Raw genomic sequence first — 27895 nt, forward strand, 5'->3', positions numbered from 1 at the left:
GCCACTGAGGTCGAAAGAGACATAAGAGGTAGTCCAAAAAGCACTCATCCGCAACCTAATAATGGCAAATTTCATCACTATTATGAAATCTTAACTCAGTTCATCACTATTATGAAATCCAAAAATAAACCTACTCCATTACTAAAACACCCAGATGAATATAATTTTTTTGAAATAATGAAAGGAATAAGTCAGAAATATATATTACAAAAAGAACCAACTATCGCAGAATTAAAAAGAGAAATTAATGAGGTAAAAATAGAAATAAATCAACTTAAAAGTAGAATTAAAATATTAGAATCACAAAACGAAGTAAAAGACGAAATAAGTGACACAGATGAACTTGAATTCACCCAATTACTAGATCCAATTATAGATCCTATAGATGATGAACCCAAGGACAGTAATAGATCTGTCAATGTACTTACTAAAATTATAACCCAAAAATGGTTTGTACTTGTCAAAATCACTATTCAAAATGAATACAATTTCCAATCACTAGCTCTCATAGATTCAGGTGCAGATTTGAATTGTATTAATGAAGAATTAGTCCCTACAAAATATTTTGACAAAACAATTCAAATATTAAATACTGCAGATAGTAGTAGATTATTCATAAAATATAAATTATCCACTGTTGTAGTCTGTAATAATGAATATTGTTTTCCTACTCCTTTTATTATGGTTAAAGGACTCAGTCAAGCAGTTATATTAAGAGTCCCATTTTTTACATTATTATATCCCATAGTAATTACTCACTCAGGAATAGAAACAACAATTGCTGGTAATAAAATAATATTTGAATTTATAGATAAACCTAAAATTAAAGAAATTAATAATGTTAGAACAACCATAACAAATAAAGAATCATTCTTGCTCCTTAAAAGAAGAAATTAACTATAAAAGCACTAAAGAAGAGTTGCATAAGAAAGAAACAATAAAACAAATACAAAATATTAAAAAACAGATAGAACAAGAAATATGTATTGAGATACCTAATGCTTTCTGGGATAGGAAAAAACATGTGGTTGGATTACTTTATGAACCAGGATTTGAGGAGATAAAGATACCTACTAAGGCAAGACCGATTCAAATGAACTCTACCTTATTAGAATCATGCCAAAAAGAAATAAAAGAATTATTAGCTAAAAAATTAATTAGACCTAATACATATCCCTCGAGCTGTGCCGCATTTTATGTCAATAAAAATGCTAAAAAAGAACAAGGAGTTTCTAGATTAGTTATTAATTATAAACCTTTAAATAAAGTCCTCCTATGGATAAGATATCCAATTCCAAATAAAAAGATTTATTAGATCGATTAGCAGTAGCCACAATCTTTTCTAAATTTGATCTCAAATCAGGATATTGGCAAATACAAATGAAAGAAGAAAATAATATAAAACTGCATTTAATGTCCCTTTTGGACAATATGAATGGAATGTAATGCCATTCGGTTTAATAAATGCTACATCAGAATTTCAAAAAATTATGAATGATATATATATATATATATATATATATATATATATATATATATATATAAGTAATGATCCTATAGGACCCTCCCCTGAGTAATGATCCTATAGGACCCTCCCCCACCGATGTGTGTAAAACCCCCAAGGATTGTTATTAAATTTGACATGGATCTTTAGAAAAGTTATCACCTGGGTGTGGGACTTGACTTTTCTAGAGATATGTGCCAAATTTAATAGTGATTCTTTGAGGTCTTATACACATGGGTAGAGGAGGGTCCTATAGGATCATTTCTCTCTCTCTCTCTCTCTCTCTCTCTCTCTCTCTCTCTCTCTCTCTCTCTCTCTCTCTATATATATATATATATATATATATATATATTATCAAAGACAATATCTAGAACGACGTTCTTAACGTTCTAGCAAGTTATGAAACACAGTACCAACAACTTATTTAGACCATCTCATCAAGGCGCACCTAATAAAAATATTAAAAAAATAATTCACATAAAATAAACCAAAATACCTTTGGAAATTTTTTGAGGTATTTTTGTCAATTTAATTTATACGAATTATTTTTTTTATATTTTCATTAGATTATACTATTCTTGGATCGGTCCAAATTCAATCTAGGTCGTTGGGCTTATACTATTCCATGAGCCTATGAGCTCACAGGAGCTTTTTCCATATATATATATATATATATATATATATATATACAATAATTTCATACAACCGTTGTATAGTAATATGATGAAACAACCTTCAAAAACCATCTTATAGGCATTTGTTTGATCCAAATTTTGAAATATACACTCTTTTCATTCTAATGAAAAATAAAAATAAAATAAAAAATTGAAAACACAACCTAAAATGTATTTTTTTAGCCCAATTAACATTGGCCGTTCATTTTGGTAAGATGCTTAGATCTAGGCCTTAGAAGAATTTTTTTATTTCCAATTTTTTTGGATGGCTTTATTATCATTAGATGAACAATGTTAAAAAATAAAATAATTATTTTGAGTTCATAAAAGCTAAGATCTTGAAATTCACAAAATGAATGGTCTAGATTCATTTTTGAAAGGGTTCAAATTGAATTATTTTTTGTGGGGACGATTGATTATTGAGATGAAGAGAGTGTGTGCACAAAATTTGAGGTCATACAAATACCACAAACATGGTTTTCTAAAAGTGTCGTTGCATTATACTATGATACAACCGTTGCATTATACTATGATACAATCGTTGCATTAGATCATTGCTTTATATATATATATATATATATATATATATATATATATATATATATATATATATATATAAAGGCGCACCTTCAAGTAGTATTAAAATATTTTGTTTTCAATCCTAAACATTTTTGTAATGGCCTTAAAATTTATTTTCATATGTAATTATAAAATTTATAGCTTAAAAAATAGTGTACCTCGAGCAGATCTATAAACACTCGAAGACTTTTGAAAATTGATAGTCTAGAAAGTGCATTACAAGATGCACTATTTCCAAAACTTGAAAACCATTTTTCTCCTATTCATACATCTTGAGCTCGAGATAATCGATTCGAGGATTTTTTTGGCATCGAAACAAAATCTCTTTTAGTGAATTTTTGAGGTGCACCTTAATTGGATTTTTTTTTGCCTCAACTTTATATAAACGTTTTCCATATATATGATAAAAACCAAGGCTTGGATAAAATAAAATGGAAAGAAAAATAGTATAAAGAATAAAACAAAGCAAAATATCAAGATTTACATGGTTCAGCAAATTACTACATCCGTAGAACATTCTTTTCCTTATCAGAAAAACACCATACAAGCATATAGAAAATACTAGGGTTTACAAGTTCTCCATTACAAGCCCTAAAACATAGTTTTTCTCTCTCTAGAACACCCACCCAAAGAACTACTAAAGCTCACCTTCCCTATAATTCAAACTCAAATGCGGGGCTAGCCCATGAGCAACCTCAGTCTATGATGTAATGAGCCAAGCTTGAGCACTATTTGTTAAACTCAATGAGCCAAGCCAAGCCAAGCTGAACCAGCCAATAAACATGCCAAGCTCAACCTTTTTGACATGCTAAACGTGAGGCCTTGAGCTTGTTTAATAAACTATTTATACACTATACATTATATATTATATTGTATAATATATCAAAATAATATACTACATACTAAATAATATATCTGATTGTATACAATGAGACCATTTATCTTTCATACATGGAGGTCACAATTACTTACAACCATCTAATGTGAAATCTGATAGCTTGGATGTGTCACAAAGTTTGAAAAAATTTCTTTTGGACTTTGAGCTTGGTCAATAAAATAACTGCAGCCACCCAATATCACATCAAGTGGTCAATATTAATTGTGACTACCTTGTACCAAAGGTAAATGACCTCATTATATACTTTCCCATTATATATTAACCTCGCCTCAAACAAGAAACTAAAGGTATTTTATTTATGATATATATGTTTTAGTATAGAATAAAACCATTTACTTTTGATACAAGATGGTCACATTAATCTTAACCATTGGATGTAAAATTGAGTGGCTGTAAATATTCTATTGACCAACTCAAAACTTAAAAAAAAAATTCTCGAACTTTTTGTGACACATCCAAGCTATCAAATTTCACATCAAATGATTGTAAATAATTGTGACTACCTTGTATCAAAAGTAAATGATCTCATTGTATGCAATCCCATATTTATAGAGTACATTGCCTTGTTCGTGATTTATTTTTGGCTAGGCTAAGCTTCCTGAGCTAAACTCCCGCTTGGTGGCTCAGATTCGAGCCAAGGTCAAGTTGGTCTTCCATCCATACAAGGAAATAAATATACGACATGCTCTTAACACGAACTATATGGTCTTTATTGGTTGCGGACTGGTATTATAATACTCACAAAATGATGGGGTTTTTGTGTGTTTCTTAAATGACGACTATTTCCAAATTTCATCATGGACACAAACTTTGAACTTAAATTTCATGGGTCAATAATCTCAGCCACGGATCACGAATCTGGAAGGAAAAAAATGTAAATAACTATTTTATACTTTACTTTTGGACCACTGACGTAATTCTTTGCAAATCATCAGACCTGCACTATTCTTTTGAACTATAATATTATGATCCAAAGCAAAAATACATCTAAAATAACTTGCTTTTTAAATCGTAAAACCATCTCTTAAGGCCAATTTTTTGGAAGGAGGCCACATTTGAATAAACCAGCATTTAAACTTTTCCCTTCACATAAAGGCAATCATCATGCTGTCTTAATCGTCCCACTAAATGGTGCAATGTCATCTAGACCCGCCAATCTGACCAGATCGGACTGTGCATTCCCCCTCAAAAGTGACCGATCCACATAAGGAGAGTAAAGAAAGTGCATGCACACAGTGAGTGCATGAGAACATCATCCTGGCCTGCATCAGATCTCATAATTTGGGGTAGGGCACTAGTAATATTATTTGCAACAAGTTGAGAATTCCTGAGTGCCAACTTTCGAAGTTTCATGACAGAATGTTGAATACGAAGAAGGAATGGATTCATACCAAAGTATCTCACTGTAACTTAATGTCGCCAATTATACTTTTCAGGTACCCCAACTCCAGCAAATGAAAGCAATTGTTAATTAGAAAGGATATCAAAACACCTAAAAAGGCAGTCACCACAATACAGTATTAAGAGAAGGAACAAAATTCCGTTAGGTATCTTTTGGGGACCCCTTCTTGGCAGCCTCAACAGTTGCTTTCTCCGCTTCAATTTCTGAAACAATAGCATCAATTTCTAATTCCTCAAGTTGGTGCAGTCCCTCTTTGGTCATCACTGCAATCTCTATGTTTTTACCCACTTTCAACAACCTGAGGATCAACAAATGCCAGTCAAAAATTATGAGATGAATATCAATGTGATATGGTACATCTTCAAATTAGTATAGCAATGGAACGAGTCAATCAGCAACATACCGGAAGATTAATTTCAATAATGAACAGAGACCAAGTTTGATATGAAAAATAACATACAAACCAAACATGAAAAGGAAACACAAATTTATAGAACCACACAATTTTATATTTACATAAAATGACTACTATATCCAGTGTGTGCATGCGTGTGTGTGTAAGAGAGAAAGGACTTATATTAGGTAAAAATGACTCACAAGCTAAATAGTACCTACTGTTTTTTCCCCTATAAATTACCTTGGCGCAGGCCCATCCTGGCCCTAACCTCAGGCGTGGTTACCCGGACCTCAAGCCACATTTTGTGGCCCAGACCCTAGTTTCTTAGGGCCTTTATGACCGGGACGGGCCACCCGGCCCATTTCCACCCTTAATACCACAAAAAAAAAATGTATGTGTAGCATGTAAGGTGTCCAATAGAAAAGCCATGGCAATTGTCAATTCCACTTCGCCCCTTTCACTCATTTAATGTTGCTAATCACTTCACTTCTTTAATCCTAGTAGTACATCCTGTAAATAATCATGTCACTCCTCAATGAGTCATGACACCTCTCACAATGAAATGAGCATCCCAATCCATGATTTTTACAGGAACATCAAGCATAAACAAAACTAGGTTGTTCCCTAAAAGCGACATGCTGCAACGCCGCCCGGTTGCTGTGATAAGTATGCAAGGGTTCCCATGTCATTTTGGATGAGTGTGGGCAAAGAAGCTAGTCCAAGAGAATAGGATTCGTCTAGCCACATGAAATGTAGGAACTCTATCAGATAAGAGTATAGAGTTGGTGGATACAATGAAACGAATGAGCATTAACAAAACTTGTTTATAGGAAATCAAGTGGAAAAGAACAAAAACTAAGGAAATTAATGAATACAAACTTCGGTATATAGAAAAAGATAATAATAAAAATGGTGTAGGTATAATGATAGACAAAGATTTAAACGATAAAGTAGCAAGATGCTAAAGGAGTAGGTGATAGGCTCTTATTAATTAAACTTAGGAGAGAAAGTAATGAAATTAGTGCTTATGCGGCACAGGTAGAATTAGATGATAGAATTAAAATACAATTCAAGGAAAGCATGGATGGATTAGTCCAATGATTACCAAATGGAGAGAGGACTCTTTTAGGAGGGGAATTGCATGGTCAAGTAGGACCAAATAGTAGAGAATATGGAAGCGTACATGGTGGATGGATTTGGAGACAGCAATAAGATAGGTGATGCTACTCTTGCTTTTTCTATGGCTTACGATCAAATAATGACAAACACCTATTTTAAAAAGTTCAATGAAAAATTAATAACTTACAAAAGTGGATCATATAAAAATCAAATAGACTTTTTTCTAGTTAAAAAGGCAAAACAAGCATCATGCAAAGATTGCAAGGTTATCCTAGGAGAGAGTTTGATCACGCAACATAGGTTCATGGTTATGGATGTTTGCATTAAGAGATGGAAGAGGAGCGACATTAATGGGTGTCTAAGAACTAGGTGGTGGAACTTAAAAAGGGAAAAAATTACTTATTTAAGAATAAATTGATGAAAGACTGAATAAAATTTTGAGAATTGAAGTTAATGTTCCAAGAAATGAGATGGGTGATTGTATTAAGAAAGTGGCAAAAGAAGTTTTAGGAGAACATTTTGAGGATTGAAGTTAATGTTCCAAGAAATGAGATGGGTTATTGTATTAAGAAGTGGCTAAAGAAGTTTTAGGAGAACCTAGAGGGAAAAAAATTTCAGATAAGGAAATTTGGTTATAGAATAATGAGGTTCAAAAGGCTATTAGTGAAAAGCAATAATATTACAATGCTTGGCAAAATAATAGAAATTATTTACAAGAATATAGAAATGCCAAGAGGAATGTTGAAAAAATAATAAAGCAAAGTTTAAAGCATATGATGATCTATACAATAAATTGGGGACAACATAAGGTAAAATGAGAGGAAGTGTAGGGACATAAATCATGTTAAATGCATAATCTAAGGGTGTTGGTGAAGATGATGAGGTCAATGAAAGGTGGAGAATCTATTTTCAGAAATTCTTAAATGACGACTACACTCGGAGCTCAGCATTAGGAGAAACCATTGACATAAATGAGGCCAAAGGTCATAAATACTTTCATAGGATTAAGATCTCTGAAGCGAAAGAGGCTTAACGAAAGATAAAGATAGGATAGGCTTTAGGACCATATGGTATACTAATAGATGTTTGGAAGTGCATGGGAGAGATTGGAATATTCTAATTGACCAAATTGTTTAACAAAATTTTAAGAATAAAGAAAATGTCAAGTGAATGGAGGAAAAGTGTTGTAGTACCTATTTACAAGAACAAATGAGATTATACAGAATTGTACGAACTATTGAGGGATCGAACTTAGGAGCCACACTAGAAACTACAGGAGAGAGCAACTAAGCAACGACAAAGACATGAAACAAGTATATCAGAAAATCAGTTTGAATTTATTACTAAGGAAGTCAATCATTGAGGCTATTTTCCTACTTAGGCAATTGATTGAGATATTTAAGAAGAAGAGAAAAGACCTCACATGGTTATTATTGATTTAGAGAAAGAATACGAAAAGGATATTTTGTGAGTGTTGGAAAAGAAAGGAATCTCAAAAGGATATATTTACATGGTGGAGAGCCAACTAATATGAGGAAAACTAGTAAAGAGACAAGTGAGCTATAAGTGCCAATAGGCCTACATCAGGGGTCATTGTTGAGCCCATATTTTTTTGCTTTGGTTATGGACAAGTTAACTCGGCATCTACAGGATGACGTCCCGAGGTGTATTTTGTTTGTGAATGACATAATTTTGATTGCTGAGATTAGAAATGGCGTGAACGCAAAGTTCAAACTCTGAAGGGATGCTTAAGAATCTAAAGGTTTTAAATTTAACCGGACTAAGATCAAATATATATGAAATGCAATTTTAGTAATAATAGGAGCAGAAATGAGAAATTAAATAAGATTGATAGCTGGAAAGTACCTAAAGAGGTTATTTTTTATGTCATGGTCGATAATCCATAAGAAAGATTGAAGAAGAAGTTGCTTATAGAATTCATGTTGGAGGGTCACACTGGAGATGTGTTTCTAGAGTCTAACGTGATCATCTCATACTAATGAAATTGAAGCTGAACTTCTATAAAATACAACTGGCCATGCTTTATGGGACAAAATGCTGGACATTAAAGAAACAACATATCTATAGAATGAGAGCAGTTGCGATGAGGATGTTGACATGGATGAGTAACAAAACAAGAATGATAGAATTCAGAATAGATACATTCAACGAAACTTTGGGGTAGCTCCAATAGATGATAAAATGAAGAAATGCAGACTTAGGTAGTCTAGTCATGTACAGCGTCGACCTAGAATAGCACTAGTTATGAGGGGTGATCTGGTTCAAATGGAAGGCCCTAGAAGAGAAGGGGAAGGCCCCAAAGAACATTGTATGTAAGTAGTAAGAAAAGATATGGTGAATGGCAGAACTAGATTCGTGTAGCCAACCCTAGAAAGTTGGGATAAAGCTCAGACGATAATGATGATCAAGCATAAGCAACAAGTAACAATAATTACACAAACAAAAGTTCAATCATCTTTACAACATCTACTGAAGCAATCAAAAGAAACAAATTACGTAAAGATATGCCATGTCAAAAACATCTATTGAAGCAATCAAAAGAAACAACTAACATAAAGATATGCCTTGGCAAAAACTTACATAAATATATGATAGTTTTATATCATTTGGAAAATTGTTTTGTGGACTGGGCTATTTTTGCCAAGACAAATAGTAATACCTTGATTTTTGAAGAAGATGCATTTCTCCATAAAAAGCAATTTTTATTAAGGCATTCAACATCATCATCAAATGACAGAAAATCAGCAAATCAAATGCCAATCATAAATAATAACAAACACAGCATCCACCTGTTAAATTGAGCAAACTATGTATCATTATATAAGCACCAAGCAATCGCAGCAAAATACAAGGAATACCATGACATGCCACACGCTTGCACAGCACATTGTATTGTTAATTAGGACGTGTCTATGAAATAGGGTTTCCTGACAATGTTGAAGATCAGTCATAAATTTCGCCAAAAGAAAAGTATGGTTCAACTCGAAATAGTGAGTTTCTGAAGCTGATCACAATATTATCAAACAAATCTATAATACAAAGTGTTCACAAGTGGTCCTTCGAAATCATGTTTCTTGTGAACAAGTGATGCAGCCCAGACATTAATGCCATTCATATAGAGATGTCTAAAGAGATGTCTAAAGTTTAAACATAAGTTATGCTCCAAAGAATCCATACAAAAAAGGAAGGACTGACCATTTACTAATAACCCAATGAAGAGTGGCTGGAATACTGCACACTTGACAAAGTTTTAACAACAAAAGACTATCATGTGCCCTTTATACAAGAATATTCAACAGTTACTTCCAAAAAAATATGCAAAATATGATAAGGACTTGTTAAACATATCAAAAGGTAAAGACAGCAGCTTACTTCAAGAAGCGCAAGAATGGCCAGTTTGATAGTTTCTTGCCCTGAAGCTTCCTTGTAATTTTTCTCCAGAAATTCTCTCATTGAATTTGAGTTTCTCCCTGTTGCATTAGCTTTCCAGGAGGAAAATGTTCCCGAAGGATCTGTCTGATATAGCGAAGGAACACCATTATACGGGTCAAAACCCACAATTAAAGTTCAAAGTCCAAATGGTCTCACACCACCACTTTGTGTATACTTCTGCTGAAGACCGACAATATAACGTGTTATTTCAACAGTTACAGGTTCCTCAACAGTAAGCCTGTGACTTTGGCATTCAATGCGTGCCCTATTGATCAAAACCCGTGCATCTGCTCTCAGTCTAGCACAGGCCGATGCAATGTGGTTATCGAGACTCACTATCTTCCGAACAGATCTGCATAAACGCAAAGCTAAAAGTCATCAGTGCACAAGACTTCTATCATTCCCTGCTCCCAAAAATAAAGATATATTGGAGTCTAGAATCTCAATTTTACTCTAAAATAGAACTCACTATGGTAGCTTCGCACATGAGAAAAGACGAACCACAGCACGACAAATTTGGTAGAACTCAAACATCAAACAATGTTAATTACACAAAAATCAAAAATAGTGTACACACATTCATATGTGTGTTTGCATCCACCTGCTTAACATACCTATGTACATGGCAGTTATTTATATGCATGCCACCAATGTTCAAATCTGCGCCTGGGCATTTTAGGGGCCTGGCTGCCTAAGCGGCCCCGATCCCGCCCACCCAACCGCCCAGGAACAGGGACGGGTAGGGACTATTCAGATAAGAATTAAGATATAAGTTATAATAATAAATTTATTAATTAATATCTATAAGATTTGGTTTTGCATATCAAATATTCACAAACTATCAATTTCATCCAAAGTTTATGACTATTCACAAAATATAAGTCCAAATTGGTAAATATTTCAACTATAAATATGTAAAAATATCAAAAAAGTAAAACAAAACTAATAGGATATCAAAACATCACATATTGTATAAAATAAGAACCAATTATTCATAAAAGAATTCGATAAGGGACCAATTTCATCTTCCAAACAAGTTAATAATCAATTAATCACAAAAAAATCAATCTTTCAACTACAAACACGTCAATATATCATAAAAGGAAACAAAAGTTAAAAAAAAAAAAAATCAAATAATTAAAAACTATACGTTATAGCAAAAAAATCAAAACCCTTATTCAAATATCATAATGGCATAATGCTCTAAAAATATCAAAATGAAAATGATGTCGGTCCAAACCTCATCTATTTGATCGCCAAAAGTCTTCACTAATGACCACTAGAAGCGTCGAAAACTACCACGAAGCATTACCTTTGATTTCGGAGGAAGTCAAAAAAATCAAAAATTTATCGACCTTTCTATAAATCACAAAATCGAGGTTTTTGGGGAGTTTTTATCTCTCTAGATGGTACGGATTTGGTTTTGAGGGTTTAGAATGTCCCTCAAAACCATAGTTACCGAGAACGGGAAAGTGAGGAGTTCTGGGAACGAGAGCGTAGAGCGAGTCTATCTCGAAGTTCCCTAGACGACAGAGAGAGCTCCATACATGGTCTGGGGAAGGGAACGAGTTTCATGACTTATAGGGAGCGCATTTCTATATGGACGGGAGCAGGTTTCATACCATACGGGATCGCGTTGTGTCGTTCTTAGGATCAGGGTCTTCGGAGTTCATTATTTCAAGTATATTGTAAACTGAGAGCCAGTTCCATTTTTTGGTATGCTAATAATGGGCTCTTGGGTGGATAGAGAGAGTGGGAACGAGAGCAGGGGGAATGGATAGAGGAGTGAAGTGTTACAAGTTATGCATCTTTTCTACCAACGTTGTGCTCTAATCAACCCTAATGCCCAAGAATGTCATCCCAAATATGAATATGAAGATATGGTTGCATCATTGTTTTTCGTTTTCCCTTCTTTGCCTATAGGATTACAGTGATTAACTTTAGAAGATTGACAAGAAAAGTCATTGAGTGTTTAAGATGGTGTGAGTTCTTAGTGTTCGGGGCTGCAGGTCCTTTAACATTATTTGGATTCATATTCTTTACACACAAATGGTATACATGCCACAACCAATGGCCATCCACCCACTATCACCCTTTCTTATCTCACCTAAGCAGATAAACATCGACATAACGATGGTACACAAACACAACATGATCAGTTCAGTATTACAATACAATTATGGTTTACAATGTGTAGCCCATTTTGACTGTACTTGGAGACTTGTATATAATATTACCTTATTTCGTTAGAAATGCACCATTAACTGATTGTGCAACACATTAATAGATTGTGTAACACATCCTTTTTACCGTAATGAAGTGTATTGATCGTGTTCAATAAATTGGAAGGCTAACTTTTGAACCTCCTTCCAATCGTGTTGCTACTCTAGTTGCCTTTCTTTAAAATTGGACAAAAATGTCATTGCAAAATGCATGCATCGTAGAAAAATTGAGGAAAATAGAATACCATACACGAATAAAAAAACTTTATAGGTGCACCTCACTCCCATGGTATAGGATACTCAGTTCTTGGTATGATGGAATCGTGGTTCCGAATGATATTGGGGCCATGATCTTGGGCATGGGATCTGGATCCCGTTTGCTAGGGACCTTGTTCCCAAATAATAGGAATCGAATTTCGATAACTCCAGATACGAGATCCGAATAAGCAAGGAAGTGCTTGGAATCGAGATCCGGTCACTCGGAGCGCGGGATCGAGATTCCGGGACGAAAGGGGACCCCTACATGGGCACTCCCGATTACTATGCCCAAAACCCTTTTCCCTACTTTTGGCGGGGGGGTGTTATTATTTTGACAATAACCGACGGAATTTTTCTGCCCTCAACAACCTCCATCGAGGTGGGGGGCCTAGGCAGCAGCTGCTTTGACGGTAGCGCTTAGGCGACGCCTTGCCGGGTGCCTAGACGTAAGCAACCTAGGTGCCCCAACTAGGCTCCACCTAGGCATTTTAGGCGAATGGCTGCCTAGGCGGTTGGGCGACCGAATTTTCGAACACTACATGCCACACACCTTATGTGGCCCATCAATACACAGAACATGATTTATACCAAATGTTCCACGTTGTCATTTACATCATCCAATGGTAAGGTCTGGGAAGGGATATTTGCTTCTAAAGAGTGTGAACCATGTTTGCCTACTCCATGCAGCCACCAGCAGCAGCAGCTCTCGAGAAAGAAAAACATAGTTAATTGAACATACAAAATACATGTTAGAGCAATTTTGTGAGTGGACTACCAGTCCTTGCACCAAGCTGCTCCACTGGGCATCCGCATAAAACACCTTACAGTAGTTTCACACTCATGCCAAAAAACAGTGATTACCATAAATCCGGGGCCACACCAAACACCCACAGTACAATGTTGTGGCATACATGATCCATTCAAACACACCCTTAGTGAATAACGAAATGACCTGATTTGTGCGACTCAGTGTACAAATTGAAGTTCAACCTAACCATGAAACATCTAGTTTCAATTTTAACAAAAATCTACAGGACAAAAGACATACACATACACAAATATATCAGATACAGATACATACCATCAGCGTTTCAAAAAGCGCTAGGCAGCACCCAGGCGGTCGTGGGGGTTCAGGCCACCCAGTGCCTAGGCGGACACCCAAAAACTGGGCGGCCACCCAAACACTGGGCGGCCCAGTTGCAAGAAAATAAAAATAAAAATAATAAAATAGATAGAAGTCGAGAAGAGAATTTTGATAATCCATAAAACTAGAATCTATATTTTCATTCAACGCTAAAACAGTAAAACCATACAAGCATACACTGATAGTCTGATAATACACTGTAAACTGTACACGAAAAAGTTAGATACAGTCTAGGACACAATAGTCAGAAAATATACAGTCTAGGACACAACAGTCAACACTCAACACCAAAAGTCTTTAGTCATCATCATTGTCATCAGAAGGAATAGGGTAAGCCCCATCATATGCATTAGATTCGAGGCCATCATCATCAGAATCATCTCCCACTTCAATATAACGCTCGTCCTCCTCGGTTTCTTCTGAATCTGCATCTTCCTCCTCGGTTTCTTCTGAATCTCCATCTTCCTCCACTTCTTCTTCTACCTTCCTCTTACAAGTATGTGCAGATGAGGCCCTAGGAGTCTTGGCTGCTCTACCCTTTTCTATTTTTTTGTGCTTCCCTAAACTCAAATATTGTATAATCTCCTCCTCGGTAGCCTCGGGAACATTTTTACATGGGGTAACATCCCCCTTAATACCGGTAAGGTATTTTTTAAAACCGGTAAATGCCGCCATGAGTATCATTTTCATAATAATTACATTTAATACGATTTTTGTCATTCGGATTCAGGTTATAACCATACTTTCAACTCAGATCACCACTTATAGAAGAACATGGAGAAGATATTTTCATAGAATAAGGCTCATTTTCATCCTTTTCTGGTTCTTTACTTCTTTTAAATTCAAAAATTGTCTAATCTCATCATGAATAGCTTCAGTAACCTTTTTACATGAAGCAACATTTCTTTTTATACCGGCACATTCTTTGTAATACCGGCAAGGTGTTTTTTGAATCGGTTAATACCCCTATTGGTATCTTTTTCACAAAAATTACACCTAATATAATTTTTATCGTTTGGATTTGGATTATAACCATACTTCTAACCCGGATCACTTCTTCTAGAAGAATCAGAAATAGATCTCTTCATATAACAAGGATTTTGTTCCTTTTTTTATATTACATAACTCATATATTCCTTAATCTCCTCTCTGATACCTTTAGGAACATTTTTACAAGGGCAACATCCCCCTTAATACCGGCAAGATGTTTCTTAAATCGATTTATGCCCCATTTTGTATCTTTTTCACAATAATTCCATCTAATGCAATTTTTGTCATTTGGATTCGGGTTATATCCATATTTTCAACCCAAATCTCCACTTCGACTAGATCCTGAAGAATACATCTCAAAATAAGATAAGCAATCTAAAAAATAAAGTTTTGCACTTAATTTGATAGCTCGAACTCCAAATTCTCACCTCTGGTATGTTTTTTAGTTTTAAAATAATCAAAAACACCCTCTAATAGGATTAAAAACATCCAAAACTAAATCTAATCTACATGGGTGATGTTTGGATCTATTTTTCGTAACTTTGAGAAACACTTCGATCCAATGAAAATCACAAAATATAGGTTTTTTTAGGTTTCTTTCTCTCTAAAATGGGTTCTTGTGGGTTTAGGTTTCAAATGAACCTAAAACTCATCCTTAAAAGCCTTTATGTTTCAAACAAACTCAATAGAACAAAAAAAACAACTCATTTCCCCCTGAAGCGAGGCACAGGCCCTGGGTGCACAGGGATGGCGTTGGGCGACCGCCTAAGCGGGTTCCGTACCGCCTAGCATTGTTCAAAAAAGTAGACCGCCCAGAGCCTAGGCGGTCCAGAAGGCCTGGGTGCATCGCCCAAGCCTAGGTGGCCAAACTAAGCGGTGGTCCCTGGGCGGCCGCCTAGGGCCTGCGCCCTGCCCAGAGGTGGAAATTTTTTTTTTGTTTTTTTTTTTATTTTTTTAAAAGATATAAAAGGTTAGAATAAGGGGTTTTAGGTTCATTTGAAACCTAAACCCACAAGAACCCCTTTTAGAGAGAAAGAAACCTCTAGAAAACTACATTTCATTGGATCGAAGTGTCCCAAAGTTTGGAGTTCGAGCAATCAAAGTAAGTGCAAAACTTTATTTTTTAAATAGATTGTTTTATTTTGAGAAGTCTTCTCCAGGAGTTAGTCGGAGTGGAGATCCGGGTTGAAAATATGGATACAACCAGAATCCAAATGACAAAAATTTGTGTTATAAGAAATTTTTGTGAAAAAGATACAAAAAGAGGCATAAACCGGTTTAATAACCATATTGTCGGTATCTTTCCGGTTTAAAAATGTTCCTGAAGCTATCAGATAGGAAATTAAGCAATATAAGCTATGCAAAACAAAAACAAGAACAAAATCCTTGTCATAGATATATTTCTGCTACTTCTAGAAGAAGTGATCCGGGTTGGAAGTATGGGTACAACCCAAAACCAAATGATAAAAATTGTATAAGGTGTAATTTTTGTGAAAAAAGATACCAATTGGGGTATTAGCCTATTCAAAAAACACCTTGCTAGTGTTAGAAGTAATGTTGTTTCTTGTACAAAAGTTCCTGAAACAGTTCGGGATGAGAATAGACATCTTTTGAATTTAGAAGAACCAGAAAAAGTTGAAAATAAGCCTTGTTCTATTGAAGTATCTACTCCAGGTTCTAGTCGAAGTGGTGATCCGGGTTGGGAAGTATGGTTATAACCTGAATCCAAGTGATAAAAATCGCATTAAATGTAATTACTGTGGAAAGGATATTAATGGGGGTATTTACCGATTTAAAAAACACATTGCTGGTATTAAGGGGATGTTGCCCCATGTAAAAATGTTCCTGAGGCTACCAGAGAGGAAATTATACAATATTTGAGTTCAAAGACGCACAAAAAAAATGGTAGTGCAGCCGAGACTCCTAGGGCCTCATATGCACAGACTACACATACTGGTAAGAGGAAGGTAGAAAAAGAGGTGGAGGAAGAGATAGATTCAGAAGAAACAAAGGAGGACGAGTGTTATATTGAAGAGGGAGATGACTCTAATGATGATGGCCTCGACTCTTATGAATATGATGAGACATGCCCTATTGATATTCTTTCTGATAATGATGATGATGATGACGACTTAAGACTCTTGCCTCTCGGTGCTGAATGTTGACTGTTGACTGTTGTGTTGACTCTTGTTAGACTGTATATTTTCTAATTTTCTATATATTTCTATTGTGTTGAGTGTTGACTTTTATATCCTACACTTGTATAGTTTTACAGTTTACTGTTTTAACAATATGGATTATCAAAATTCTCTTCTCGACGTTTATCCTTTTTTTCTTTTTCAACTTGGATTATGGTATTTGGTATTTTTTTTTAACTGAGCAGCCGCCCAGGCCTAGGCGTTGGGCGGCCTGGACCCTCCAAGCCGCCTAGGACCCGCTAGCACTCTTTCATACACTGCCACCTAGTTTGGCCACCTAAGCCTGGGCACATCTCCCAGGCCTTCTAGACCGCCTACGCATTGGGCGGTCAACTTTTTTGAGCAATGCATACCATGCGTTTACATTTTTGTAACACGTCTAGGCCTCTATACAAGCTGACATGCATACATAAGTCACAAACAATGCCAATAAAATGGAAGCCATCTGGAAGTACTTGACAAGACACGGACTAAATGATACCAGATTTCGTTTATGCTTATCATTTAGAAATGCTCAATAAGAAAACTCCATAAAATAGTTTAAGAAGCTAGAGCAAGATTGTAACTATCAAGAGCAGTCACAATGGGACAGCTTTGCTTTAGGGTTACCATTTTCTAAATATTTCAGTGTAGATTCCACCTTTCCCACACCTTTATCAGATGGTTACTATTTCTCAGAGGAAATCAAAGCCACAAATCCAGTTGCAATCCCCAATACCCACTGCACATTCAACAGCTTTGTGCAAGCTAGCTGGCCTTTCAATGTGTCTCAAGACAAGAATCCTATGAGAAAATTATAGGAAAAAGCCCTTGAAGAGGTCAGCAATGAAATTTACCTCATTCAACAAAAGAAGGATGTCAACATATTGACATCGAAAACCCTTAACTGCAGTGACAAAACCATAACCTCCCCTATTATAAGAACAGTAACTATCTCCAACAGTGATGCCATTTCCAGTACATTCATTAAGCCCTACCAATCCAAAGTACATTAGAGGCAGCCCTTGCAAAGAGGGCCAAGACTTTCAGCTGCTTTTGTCAAGGAAATAACGCCCATTCTCCTGACTCCAATGTTGCCACACACCCAAACTACCCCCCCCCCCCCTCCCCACCACCCAACACAAAAAAAAAGAAAAAGAAAAATCAACAATGAACAACCAGATGCTCCATGTGCAGCAACCATGCCAACTCTCACAAGATCCCTAAAGCCCTATTCTATTTGATAAAGGGTGTGGTTTGTATAGAGTCGTGGCGCTAAACAATCAAAGTAAAGCGCACCTTCAAATAGTGTCAAGAAATGTCATTTCAATACTGGAAATCTTTGTGAAAGACTTAAAATGTATTTTCACCTTTAATTATAAAATTTAAAGCTTCAAAAATAGTGTAGATCGAGGAGATCTATGAAAAACTCGACAATCTTGAAAATTGACGGTCCAAAAATGCGTTACAAGATGCACTATTTCCAAAACTTGAAATCTATTTTTTTTTCTCATGTCCATGCATCTTGATGTTGAGATGATCAATTTGAGGATATTTGGGCATCAAAATACCCTCTTCTAGTGAAATTTTTGAGGTGGGCTCTAATTTGATTGTTTAGAACCTCAGCTCTATATAAACTTTTTCCTTTGATAAGTGGGTCTCAATATTTCCAAATTTAACAACCATGCCATCCCAAGAGAGCTCAGGCCACTAACTTACCACACTAACCAATTATGGATATCATTAGCTTCTCTAAGTACAAGAAGAGAAGAAGTCCTGGCAGAGCTACAAAAACATATAATGACATCAAGCAAATCACAAGAGAATGGGAAGTATTGTCAACCCTCATGACATTGAGCAAAACCCTCCCCCAGTCAACAGCCAAGAGAATTGCATCAATAAAATTTTCAGACAGAACAAGAATGGCATCACCACTGCAGTCAAGTCTCAAATCCAATCAGGTCTCGTAAATCTTCGACAAAACCCTCAAACATATCTCTAAAACATGGCCGACCTTTAATGACCAAGGTTCCAAAGGAACTGCTATCAGAGTCAAATTTAGGGTGTACCAAACAGAAGGATCCAAGCGAACACATGCCTGGCTTCTGGAGTTTAATGTACACAACTGTCCTCTCTCAGACTCTACTGATACCCAGCCTGGTCTGGAACCAAGTCGACAAATCATATCCAGGTACGCCTCATATAAGCTTTCAAATAGTAGTCTATTTCCTTTAGATATTCACAAGACCTAGGTAATACGCAATAAGATACAAGACCTCAGATAAGCTTTCAAATAGTAGCCTATACTTCTAATATAGTTGCATTGCTTACTGGTTATAAACAGCGAGATCCTTTCTTTAAAGAGTATGTGAGAAAGATCACCAAAAGATTGGGATTGAGATCCCAAAAGGTCGAAATCAAGATCCCCATAAGATTGGGATCGAGATCCCTAAAATTTAGGGATCTCAAGCCCTAACATTTAGGGATCTATGCATTCTATAGACAATGCTACCAACCAAGAAAATCTTCTAGCCTTTCACAACACCTCTCTCCCCATTCGCTCCCTTCCCAACAACTATGGTCCAAGAAATGGAAGGTAAGCACATGATATTTGGGACTACATTTATGCATTGGAAAACCATGAAAGTTCCTATGGTATACAATTATTAAAGGGGTCCAAAGAAGATTGGCTACAAGGAAAAGCAACTATTGTCATATGAGGGTCGCACAACCATGATTATATATATATATATATATATGGGGAATGATTTCATGTAACAGTTGTATAGTAATGTAATGAAACCACAGTTCTAGAAAAACATGTTTGTAGTATTTTTATGACCCCAAAATTGCACATACCCTCTATTCATCCCAATAGTTAATTTAAAAAAAAAAAAAAAATTCAATTTGCATCCTAGATATGGTTAAAATTAGTCCCCTCCAACAATGACCCTAGACCATCTATTTGGTGAATTTCAAGATCTAGACTTTTACGAACTCAAAACCATTTTTTTTCTTTTTCAACATTTATTCATCTAATGATAACAAAGATGTCCAAAAAACTTGAAAAGGGAAAAAATGTTTCTAAGGCCTAGATCTAAGCATCTTAAAAAAATGGACGGCTTATGTTAATTGGGCTAAAAAATTACTCTCTAAAGTGTTTTCAAATTTTGTTTTTTTTGTTATTGTTCAGTGTAAAGAAATGAGTGTATATTTAAAAATTAGGGTCAAACAAATGGTGCTAACATGGTTTTTGAAGATTGTTTCATTATATTACTATACAACCATTGTAGTTGCATGTAATCATTCTCCTATATATATATATAGAAAAACTCTTAAAAACGCCTATGGGCGAAATTGAATATTGTTTCACCCTACCACGGATAATACTATGTCCATTGTGGTTTTGCCTTAAAAACTGCCACGGATTTACGGGAGCCGTGGCAGTTTCCTGTCTTTTTGCATGAAAAAATACCACCACGGACATCCTATGTCCGTTGCAACGGACGTCTTTTAATCCACACCATCCAAAAAAATTGCATGGCGCCAAGCCTATGGGTGAAAACACTGTTCATATTTTGTCCATATATATATCTAATGCAACCGTTGTATCATACTATGATGAAACGGTGAGTTGGCCAAATTTTAGCCATTGGATTCTTGAATAATTCAAAGGGTGAGATTAAGACCTACTTTATATTAATTTGGAAACCCCAAAATCTATCTTTGTATGCCTTTATCTCCCGCTCTTCTCTCCTCACTGCTGCCTCTCTCTCATCCTCCCCCACCTCTCTCTCTCTCTACCAGCACGCTTTCCTCTCCCTTCACTCCCCTCACTCCCCTCCTCTCGTCTTCTCCTCTTGTCCCTCTCTCCTCTATCTTCCTCTCGCCATCATCTCCCATGATCCTCTCTTCTTCCCTCTCCAAGCATTCTCTCTCTTCTTTCCTCACTCATTTTCTTCCTCTATCTCTCTCATTGCTCCCAAAAAAAGAAGACTTTTGGGTTGGCTATTTGGCGAAAATACAAGAAAGATGCAGAAAAATTGCACCTTCTACACCAAAAGCCCTGATTTGGTTATTTGGAACTAAATGCACCTTCTACACCAAAATCGTTGATTTGTTCGAGGTTCTTAAGCCATATTGATTTGGCTATCTGGAGCTTCTGAGTTTGCTGGTGATTTGAAGTCCTCTTTTTTGGTAGCAATGAGAGAGATGGAGGAAGAAAATGAGTGAGGAAAGAAGAGAGAGAAAGCTTGGAGAGGAAAAAAGAGAGAAAGATAAGATCAGGGGAGATGATGGAGAGAGGAAGATAGAGGAGAGAGGGACAAGAGTAGAACACGAGAGGAGGAGAGTGAAGGGAGAGGAAAGCGTGTTGGTAGAGAGAGAGAGAGGTGGGAGAGAACAAGAGAGAGGCAACAGTGAGGAGAGAAGAGTGGGAGATAGAGGCACACAAAGATAGGTCTTAATCTCACCCGTTGGATTGCTCAAGAATCCAATGGCTAAAATTTAGCCAACTCACCGTTTCATCATAGTATGATACAACGGTTGCATCAGATCACTTCTATATATATATATATTATATATATAGGGTTATGTTAGGGTGCTCACACTATGTAGCATTTTATAATTGTACTCAACAAATTTTGGACACTTACTCTTAGTTTGTACATAGAGGTTTTTTTTAATATGGGTATTTTTTGGTCATTAGGAGCCACATCGGGTGTGATGTCGCCCACATCGGGTGTGACGTCACCCACATACACTATGTGGGTGACATCACACCCGATGTGGGTGACGTCACACCCGATGTGCGTGACATCACACCCTTCCTAATGACCAAAAATACCCTAACTAAAAAAAATATTGTATTATAAACAAGGGTATATAAATGTCCAAAATTTGTTGAATACAATTACAAAATGCTCTATAGTGTGAGCACCCTAACATAACCCATATATAAATATATGGATAGCACTTACAAACACTTATGAGTGAATTTCTACATACTTCACTCATGACTTATCACCGACCAAAGTCTAAACAGCCATGACAATCCAATAGTATTTGAATTTTAATATGAAAATATTTTATAAAAGTATTTACGCTCCGATCTGCGCTAATATCTGGGATGACATCTGCTCAAATCTTAGCAAAAACTGAATTTTAGGATTTCCCTTAGCCAGAATTTTTAGGGGGTTGTCTACAAAAAGGATGCAACCATAAAATGTAGAATTAAGGAGCACTTAAACATCTACCGTAAAAGGTTGTTTTGAAGTTGGAAAACCCTCTAGTGGATCATCTCGCTATTGAGATGTATGAATATGAAAGGGGGGGGACGGGGGGAGACTTCAATTCCCAAAAATAGTGCATCTTGCAATACATTATTTGAACCATCTCTTTTCAAGATTTTCATGTGTTTATAGATCTACTTGATTAAAACCATTTTTGGAATCTAAAATTTTAGAGTTAGAGATAAAAATGGATTCTCGAGCCATCCTACGAATTTTTTACACCAAAATTAGATCTTATGACAAAATTTGGTGGTGCACCTTAGTTTGATTGTTTAACGTTAAAACCTTATGCAAACTACAGCTTTTTAATATTTTTCTACAAATCCGATTTATCTAAAATTTGGTGCATATACATCTCTAACTATCTCACACAAAAATAAAATATTAAAAAAATAAGTGCCAGAAAATAAAATGGCAAAAATATCCCTAAAATATTCATAGGGATTATTTTTATTTTTAAACTGAATTATTTTTATATTTTACTTAGGTATGCCTCACTAACACACAAACCTACAAAATTTGAGGTTAACTCGATTTGTAAACTATCAGATCATCATGACTCATGACATTCTAATGAACTTTAGACAGTGATGAGCCATGAGTGAGACTAGAGAACTTCACTCATGAGTGATTTTAAGTATTATATATATATATATATATAGAACTTGTATTACATATTATAATTGGTAAATCATTATCAAAAAATGGCAACCCACAAGTTGGGTGGCTCAATACATGCATACCCAAAAATGGGGACTATATATAGGGTTGTGATGCAGGTCAAAATACTACTCTTGAGTAAAATGGGGACTATATATAGCGCTAGCTAGGGCCAGGACCAAGACCAGAGCGGGCCCTATCCGGCATGACTTGGGCCTATTTTTTTGCCTCATTTCTATTTTATTTTCATTTGACTCTATTAGGCCCAAACTGGACAAGGCCAAGGCTGGGTCTGGGCAAGGGCCCGGTTTGGGCTAGGCTAAGCCCTAGCTGACTCTATAGACACCTGGACCAGGCTTGTGCTTAGGCGCGAGCTCGGGCTCAAGCTCAGGCCAGGGCTAGGTCAGCCCATTCCTGGCCTGTTGCTAGCCCTAACTTTAGAATGGATGTCAATATAATAAACAAAAGGGAAATTTATCAAAATACCAATAGGAGAGAAACTGTCCAACATTTCACCCATTCGCAAACTATTCCAGCTCATAATCATGTGTTTTTCTATGGATATTTTGAAATTAAAGAAAAATAAATAGGTAGAATGTTAAATAGTTTGTCTCTCATAGGTATTTGGATAAATTTCCCTAAACTAAAAGCTAGGATTACAAGGCGGAAAATAAATTCTCAAGATGCTCTATCATATTTCAATGTTCAAGATGCCTATGGCGGTCCAGGAAAAAATGAATTGCATGACGGGGGAGATTCTTTAGAGAAGATCAAACAAGCATAAACACCATTTCGTTGCACGGCCCTCAGTCGGTCTTATAAGGCTTGCAAGTTGCAGAGGTACAACAAGGCTTAGGCATTTGAATACTATTGGAGGAAACTTGTTGAGCACAAATATAGTTCAAATGGTAAAGGATGTGTCATTAAAACAAATGCCCATGGGAGCAAGGGTTTGAGGTCTATGTAAAGGAATTCTCTCCACTCCAGACAAATTTTCAAACTTGGGGTATGTTTTCTTCACGTGAAACAGATTGCTAATGTAAGACTATTTACATATGCAAACAGTTCACACGACGGAGTTTCTCACGCCTATTTTATCCCACGTTTGGTCAACACGTTAGGAAAACTTTTGTGTATTCAATTTCGCATGTTCGACTGCGAGAGAGAAGAGTGTATGGCTGGCAACAGGTCAGGCCTGGCCCTAGCCCCCCATAGGGCCAGCCTAAGCCATACAAGCCCGACCCTAGCCCTACCTAACTATAATAAAAGAAAAACCAAAAGAATAGAATAAGGAAAAAGGGCATGAGGACCGAACTGGGCGGGTTTATCATGGCCATGGCGTAGGCCCAACTCGGCCCACCCTCCGGCCACATTTTGTGTTCCAAGCCCTAGCTTTTCAAGGTCGGCCTGGCTCAATCCTAGCTGTTCATTACCAGTTCTAGGGGAGCATTGGGCGAGGGTTTAGAGATCAGAGAGAGACATTGTTTGCGTGTATGGCCCGGAATGGCCTCGTTGTCCTGGCATTAAAAAAAAAAGGATCTAAGCCAAAAAATATGTGACCCGAGAGCTAGCTGGGCTTAGGCCAAGGTCCCTTCGGCCAAGTGCAGGCCAGCCCTATAAGGACCCAGACCTAGGCCGACCCATTGCTAACACTATTTATGTGAAGGTGAGAGAGAGGCGAGGGTCATGTTCGGGCAGACCTGTCAAATACTTGAGTGGATATTAATGTTAAAAATTGGGTTTGCTAGGTATTGGTTTCACAAAAAGTTGCCACACAACTATTGTGGTGAGGAGTTGCTTTCATATGGAACATGCTACTCTGTGCTAAAAACTTTCCGTATGTGATGTGTTGTTGCATATTTTGTGCGAACCAAACATGTGTAATGTAGGCTTCATCTGAAAACAGTTACATGGTGACTGCTTTCACAGAAACCAAACATACCCTTCTGCTTTCACACAACCCAAACATGCCATTAATGAGATCCTATGTCAGGAAAGGAAGGCATATTAGATGTTCGAAATATCTTTTTCTGATTGGGAAGGTCCTTCTAGCAAACTCTTCTCCAAAAATTTTTGCCATCGCAGCGAACTCCAAATCCTATATTACTAATATGTATGAAGGGGCCTACGAGGAATCTCAGAGACCATGAGGCATTCCTCGTAGACCTTGAGGCCCAAAAATACTGAAAATTACATCATTTGGAACCCTCACAGTAAAGGAGTTTTCACAGTATTTTGGATCCAAACCTACAGCAAAACATTGTGTCATGGGCTTTTAAAGGCAACACCTCGTGCCTAAGCCTTTGCTCCGCTTGCCATTCTGACATGCAGCTTACCATAGCTCATATGCAACATAGGGGTTTACAAATCCCTAGAAGATGTATCATGTGCCAAAACCACAAAGAGATGGTTGATCACCTTCTCCTACTCTATGATATTGTAAGGGAGCTTAAGGCACAATTTTTGGAACTCTTTGGGCTCTCTTGGATAACACTGGATAGTGTAGATGCCCTATTCAAAGAATGGGCCCTTTCCTTTAAGATAACAAATGCCATGGAGACTATGCATAGCTGCTATTTGTTGGACTTTATGAACAAAGAGAAACAAAAGGACATTTGACAGCAGTACCTCAAACTCCTCTAAGATGGTAGAATGTACAACAGCTCAAACCATAGCATGGACACTCACCAAAAAGGAATCATGAGGTATCTCAACATCACAACTTACAAACCCGCGGCACTCCCTGATTTCACTTATAAGCCAAGACGAACTAGAACAAGAGATTGGGTACCTTCTCAAAAAGCTACCACCAGACTTAATTCTGATGGTAGGTCAACAAGAAATCCAGGCCATCCTAGTATTGGCATGGTATTCTGAAACCATATGGGAGAGTCTACAATCACATGCTAAGGGTTACTGAATCGACTGATCCTATGAAGGTAATATCATTATATTGCTCTTATCCAAGGTGACAAGAAATCATTGGGCAGGTTGACAACCAATGTTATCTCATGGCAAGGGAAGAAACACCGATCTTGTTGGGATGTATAAGCTTACAAGCAACCTTCGAGCATAACTGGAGAGAAGTAAAAGGGGGAATCTATAGGCTAGAAATGTTTAAAACGCATTTTCCCTTATAGTTTCAATTTTTTGTTCATCATGTTGCTCCGGGCTTTGTCTTGACAATGACAAAAATTTAGTACATGTCGGTTTTTTATTTTGCAATAGAGTTAAACTATCAATCAAAACTATGCAATAGCACTACCTTCTCTCTCTATATCATACAAAATCCCACTTTCTCTCACAATCTCCCACTACCTCCTCTCTCTACATCATATAAAACCCCACTTGCTCTCACAATCTCCCCCGACCTTCTCCTTCTATTGCATATAAAACCCCACTTTCTCTCACAATCTCACAAATAACAAAGCTTGTAAGAAATTTCCTTAATACAAATAGTTGTTTTACGTCATTCTAAACAAATCCTTGACCTTTTTTACCTGGCCACATGCTGATATTGTTATTAGTTGTTATGCATTTTGCATGTTTGTATACACCCATAGGTTCCTTCAGATATTCATTATCACAATTTAGAATATTGTTGGGATAGTTCACTACTTTGATGAATGTTTTGACAGATCTATACACTTACAAGAAACCTTTGGAGAGAAACAAAAGAGGGAATCTATAGGCTAGAATTGTTTGCAATGCATTTTCCCTTACAGTTTCGTTTTTTCCATTCATTATGTTGTTCAAATCTTGGTCTTGACAATGACAACATTTTGTACATGTCAGTTTTTTATTTTGCAATAGAGTTAAAATATCAATTAAAAATATGCAATAGCCCTACCTTCTCTCTAAATATATCATATAAAACCCCGCTTTGTCTCCCAATCTCCCCCTACCTCCTCTCTCTACATCATATAAAACCCCACTTATTCTCACAATCTCCCCCTACCTTCTCTCTCTATCTCATATAAAACCCCACTATCTCTGACAATCTAACAAATAACAAAGCTTGTGAGAAATTTTCTTACTGCACATAGTTGTTTTATGTCATTCTAAACAAATCCTTGACCGTTTTGAACTGGCCACATGCTGATATTGTTATTAGTTGTCATGCATTTTACATGTTTGCATATATATACCCATACATTCCTTCAGATATTCACTATTACAATTTAGAGAAGCAAGTTGAAGACTATTTGGTTTTTTTTTATGGAAGTTGAAGGCTATTTGTTATTCTTTGAAATTCATGGAAATCAGAAATTTACGTCTCCTTGTTGTATTTTAGCAACGTCAAACAATTGAACCAAAACATTCCTCTATTTCTTTAATGTTTCAGACACCCGGTACGCAATATAACGCAGAATCCCATAGATAATTCAAAAAAAAATAAAAAAGTTATATAATCTGCAAATCCATCAAAGAACTTAATTTGATAGTGGAATATAATCTAACACTACACAAAATATTTAAACATCATTTATTCAAGCAGGAAAAATATAATGAATTCCTAAAACTCTTATACAAACACGCATCCACTTCAAAAGGTAAAACTTCAATAAGAAAATTACTCCCGAGTGAATACATTAGAAACAATGCAGGACAAAAGAAGAAGACCACGAAGAAGAAAACCATACTAATAAGAAATAAAAACCAAAGGAATGGAATCCAACAATCAAGTAGAAGACAATTGATGCATAATAAATTCCTATAAGATGGATGAAACAAACCCCAACAATCCAGCAAAAAGCAAGAGAGAGAAGAAAATCATGACAAAGCAGGGAGATTCAAAACATAGTGCAATTCAATAGGCAGAAGAAAGAAATAAACTGACATGAGCAAAGCAAAAGAGAGAAAAAGAAGAAGAGATCAAATAACTTACCGAGAGTCTTATAGCTTAGTAGTGGACTTCTTCTCGACACCAAGGACAATGGTGTCCATGCCCCTAACACCTATCGCAGCGTTTGCCTTGCGGACAGCTTCTAGGGCATACTCCACCTGAAACAGATGCCCATCCGGGGAGAATACAGTGATCGCACGATCATATCTAGCCATACTTCCTCTTCTTTCTCTCTCTGTCACTCTCTTGAGAATCCTTCATATCTCTCTCTTTATCTCTCT

At 36.4% G+C, this 27895-nt stretch overlaps 1 protein-coding gene across 1 annotated transcript; it reads right to left on the minus strand.

Annotated features, from left to right (window-relative positions):
- Positions 1 to 4575: 4575 nt before the first annotated feature.
- On the minus strand, positions 4576 to 27887 carry PAD2 (proteasome alpha subunit D2). The gene is given in 3 exon segments (XM_020675119.2): positions 4576 to 5344; positions 9957 to 10378; positions 27657 to 27887. Coding segments are annotated over 3 exon segments (741 nt in total). The 5' UTR covers positions 27830 to 27887; the 3' UTR covers positions 4576 to 5198.
- Between the last annotated feature and the right edge of the window lie 8 nt (positions 27888 to 27895).

The sequence above is a fragment of the Amborella trichopoda genome, chromosome 9, assembly GCF_054954075.1.
Source record: "Amborella trichopoda isolate Santa Cruz 75 chromosome 9, AtrichopodaSantaCruz75HAP2 v2.0, whole genome shotgun sequence".
Lineage (NCBI taxonomy): Eukaryota > Viridiplantae > Streptophyta > Magnoliopsida > Amborellales > Amborellaceae > Amborella > Amborella trichopoda.